The sequence below is a fragment of the Cibotium barometz genome, chromosome 32 (assembly GCF_041138505.1).
Source record: "Cibotium barometz isolate CiBa-2024 chromosome 32, ASM4113850v1, whole genome shotgun sequence".
Taxonomy (NCBI): Eukaryota; Viridiplantae; Streptophyta; class Polypodiopsida; order Cyatheales; family Cibotiaceae; genus Cibotium; species Cibotium barometz.
This window is the reverse complement of record NC_141077.1, coordinates 41,627,836-41,632,072: the sequence shown is the minus strand read 5'-3', so window position 1 is coordinate 41,632,072 and position 4,237 is coordinate 41,627,836. Positions and strand designations below refer to the sequence as shown.

General features: G+C 42.6%; 1 protein-coding gene across 1 annotated transcript; it reads left to right on the top strand.

Annotated features, from left to right (window-relative positions):
* The first annotated feature begins 363 nt into the window (after positions 1-363).
* Positions 364-2,135, top strand: LOC147620208 (fe(II)/2-oxoglutarate-dependent dioxygenase 4-like). The gene is made up of 4 exons (XM_086772599.1): positions 364-970; positions 1,052-1,103; positions 1,294-1,596; positions 1,746-2,135. Exons 1-4 carry the CDS (start codon positions 459-461, stop codon positions 2,001-2,003), a joined length of 1,125 nt encoding a protein of 374 aa, XP_086628725.1. The 5' UTR covers positions 364-458; the 3' UTR covers positions 2,004-2,135.
* The last annotated feature ends 2,102 nt before the right edge of the window (positions 2,136-4,237 follow it).

Genomic DNA, 4,237 nt, shown 5'->3' with positions numbered 1-4,237 from the left:
ACTGATCAGTCTTTCTTCCGGCCATTAGCGTTCCTAATCGGTGCTTTAGAATACTCTCTTCGCTTACCCAAGGTCCAAGAGAATCATTGACCGGCGCCACGTTTTTGGTGACAGACAGACAGAGAACCGTAGACCCGTAGAGTTCTCCGCATGCACGTCTGCCTGCGACATGGTTTGTCAGAGGTCCACCGGCGCAGGCCCTAGCCCCTAGGGCCTTGGAAGTTGTGAAGAATCAATCAGCTTCAGAGACTGATCAGTCTTTCTTCCGCTAATTAGCTTTCCTCATCGGCGCTTTAGAATACTCTCTTCATCGTCTGCTGGCGCTCACCCAGCTATACACACGCACATATATATATGAGTGCGCCCGAACAGAGCTCATTCTAGATGAGATAGTTACTCCCTGTGGAACGCCAAGTCTGTCTTTCCTGCAGCTGCTTATAAGAGGGATCCCGGGGACGATGGATCATCATGAGCTCCCGGCCGCCACGTTGTTGAGGGGGGTGCACGCTATGGTAGAGGCAGGTGTCGAGAAAGTCCCTGCTTGCTATGTTCGCCCTGCTGATGAGCTCTCCTCTGACCCTGCAGACGCCGCTCGTATCGGTGCCGTTCCCGTGATCGATCTTTCGGGGCTGCACGATCACGGCCAGCGTGCTTCCATCGTCGCACAAGTTGCACAAGCCTGCAGAGACTGGGGATTCTTCCAACTCATTAACCACCCTGTCTCTCACTCCTTGCTAGATCGAATGCGGCAAGTGGCCGACGAGTTCTTCGCCCTGCCTGTGGAGGAAAAGATGAAATTCTCTTCTCACGAAATGAAGTTCCTGCCAGAAGGCAAGGCTCTTCGTTTCGGGACCAGCTTCAATCCTTACAACGACAGCGTCTTGGAGTGGAGAGATGTGCTGCGCCATTGGTGCCTTCCTCCCGGTCAGGTCGACAACCGAGAGTGGCCGGAGAAGCCTGCCGGATACAAGTGGGTGCTCCTTTTGTTAAAACATTTATAATAGTAGCTGAATAGATTATTTTATTGACGGCCTTTATTTGCTGCCACCAGAGAAACCGTTCTCGAATACAACAAGGAGATGCGAGCGCTGGCGCAGGAACCAGTGTTCGAAAAAAACTATTTTCCCAAAAAGTACAAAACCTTCATCTAAAAATTGTGAAATTATTTATAAAGAAAATTTTCAAATTTTGAAGGTTTTTGTTCTACAACCCCTCAAAATCTGCAGGTTTTTGTACCCTTAAGTTTCAAATTTGAAGGTAATTTTAAAAATCTACAAGTGCAAATTACACTATACCCGGGTTTTTTTCGAACACTGGCAGGAACTCCTGGCTGTCATTTCAGAGGGCCTCGGTTTGCCTCCCCTTTTCTTCGAAGAAGCCTTCCAAGGATCAAGGCAGCTGCTGCACGTGAATCGCTATCCACCATGCCCCGAGCCCGAGTTGGCACTTGGCACGGGAAGCCATTCTGATCCAGGCGGCCTCACTCTGTTGCTGCAAGACGATGTGGTTGGCCTTCAAGTGAAGAAGGACGGAGGCTGGATTGCAGTCCAGCCGGTGCCCTACGCTATCCTCGTCAACCTTGGTGATCAGATGCAGGTGGGCTAATTTCAATCGATTAAGCTCCGACGTTCAATTTGATGCTAATTGTTCCATGAAATATATCGATTTAATTGGTGATAACTCATGAATCTGAGAAGCGATCACATTGTATTCCTGTGTGGTGACCGACCTTACTGGCTCTGTAGATCTTCACTAATGGAAGGTATAAGAGCGTGGAGCATCGTGCTGTGCTGAATTCGAAGCAAACCCGAATGACAGTCCTCTCTTGCAGCAGCCCGGCTGAGAATGTGACCGTTGTGCCAGCTGCTCTTCTCGTGGAGGAAGACAATGCGGCGTTCTATCAAGCGTCTCTCTACGGGGAGTATTCTTTCAATTTCTTTTCCAAGGGCTTCCAGGGGAAGGCATACGTAGATTCACTCAAAATTGCAGTCCCTGCTGCTTGATGATTCGATCAGTCTACTATGCGAGCTATGTGTATAAATAATAAGATGATGATCATACATATAGAACGCGATCATCAAAAAACGCAACGAAGATCTTGGAGGACTATAAGGCTTAGTTGATGGAATTAAGGATGAGTGTGGTTTGGTTGAATTGGCTCTTTCGATAATGTATAATATATATTTATAACAATGCTTTAGATTGATATATGGGTGTCCTAGAATTTGAAAAAGCACAAACTCCCCAACATGTGTGAGAATGCAGGAACATGAGCAGTGCTCGAACGCTCGTTTTGCAATGAAAATAATGTCTACTGTTCCTTATATTAGTACTAGTCAGCAAACTCGTGCTTTACACGTCTTTTGAGACCTCCAAATTCAAATTGTACTCGAACCTCCACAAACTTTCTCCTCCCCTTCCCAAACCTCCAAATTTTTGCCACGTGATAGCTTTGTGAAACTCTTCTTTCATATACATATCTATATATATATCTATATATATATATGTATATATATATATATATATATATATATATATATATACAGAGAGAGAGAGAGAGAGAGAGAGAGAGAGAGAAAATAATGTTTACTGTTCCTTTTATTAGTATGTTTCCATAAAGTTATATGGGGGATAATTTTTTGTGAGCTTATCGTCGCGAGCTTTGAATATTTTTTTCTTTTTGGTGCCTATGGTATTGTATCAACTAGTACTTTCTCAGAGTCCTATATTCAGGTTACGTCTAAAAATTTATTAATGCCCACTCATTAATAAATTAATACCTTAACATGCACTAAGGTACTGGCCATGCCTTAGCAACCAAGGAGCTCACTCCCGCGAGACAAAGTGAGAGAGAGCAAGCGGCCATTCAAGACAAATGAAGCACAATTTGAGACACTCGAAGCAGAGAGAGAGAGAGAGAGAGAGAGAGAGAGAGAGAGCATGCAAGCAGAGTTTCAGGACAAGCAACATCCCTCATCAACAACCAGACTCAAAGAGAGAGAGGGAGGAAATTGCAGGCCCAATCTCTACACACAAGAGACAGAGGGAGTCTGGGACAGAGAAACCAAAAGAGAAGAGCACCGCAGGCTCTCGTCGCGCTCTCTCCCTCTCTCTCAAATGTCGTGCTCTTTGTGCTCTCTTGTCTCTCTCTCAGGGTCGCATGTGCCTATATGTCTCCCTCTCTTTGAGATATTTTGGACCCTCCACTACCACACATCACAACCAAACAAAAAAATATACCTAAGCCACCAATACTAAGGTTCCAAAAAATTCTATTGTCCCTCTTGCCAAACTAACTAATGTTAAAAAAATGTTTGGGACCCATATTCACTAAATCAAAGGCAATATATATGAAGTATAATGTGTGTATATATACTCTCTCACTCTGCACACACACACACACACACATTCTTTATATATATATATATATATATAGCATGTATATTTACAAATATAGATTATATTCATTACTTAACCCTGTGTTGTATTTGTTTATTAACCCATCCCACTACTATATTATATATTCATTACTTAACCTTGTGCTTTATTTATTTATTGACCTATCCTACCTATCTGAAGATGAACAAAAGGCTGATTAACAAAATTGTAGTTCAGTTATTATCATGAGGTGAGGGAGCCTGGCTCGCTTGGAATGGTCAGTACTTAAAAATAATAGCTAACAAATCTTTGGATGTGATTCTCAAGCTACGTAGAGAGAAGCACAAAAACAAGCACAAAAACAAGCTACGTAGAGACGAGCACAAAAACAAGAAAGAGAGAGACTCATTGTAATCATTCCAACCCGATTGTATCTCCATATATGTGACACTAGTGTAGTAGCCGGCGTAGCATTGAATAGTTTACATACAACATTTCGTAATTACTATTGATTTAATATTTTGTAACCATCCAATAGTTTATATATAACTATTGACTTAACATATATCATGTTCAAGAGAATGAAGCAAGTTTACAGTAGAAAGAGATGACATGGTGAGCAAGGGTTTTGTGGGGAGCGCATAGTCCCTAGCAAGCAATTGCATGACTGCTCGGTAGATTCTCTTTTCTTGGTAAAAATACATTTAAAAAAATAGTATCAAGAGCATAGAAGGGGATGTGCCTACGTATCTCCTAGATATTCCCTATAAGAAAGTAGTAAAAAAACAATGGTCTAGCCAATGAGAACACAGATCTTTTTTAATCTTTTGTCCCACCAACTGTGACAAGGTAAATTTAA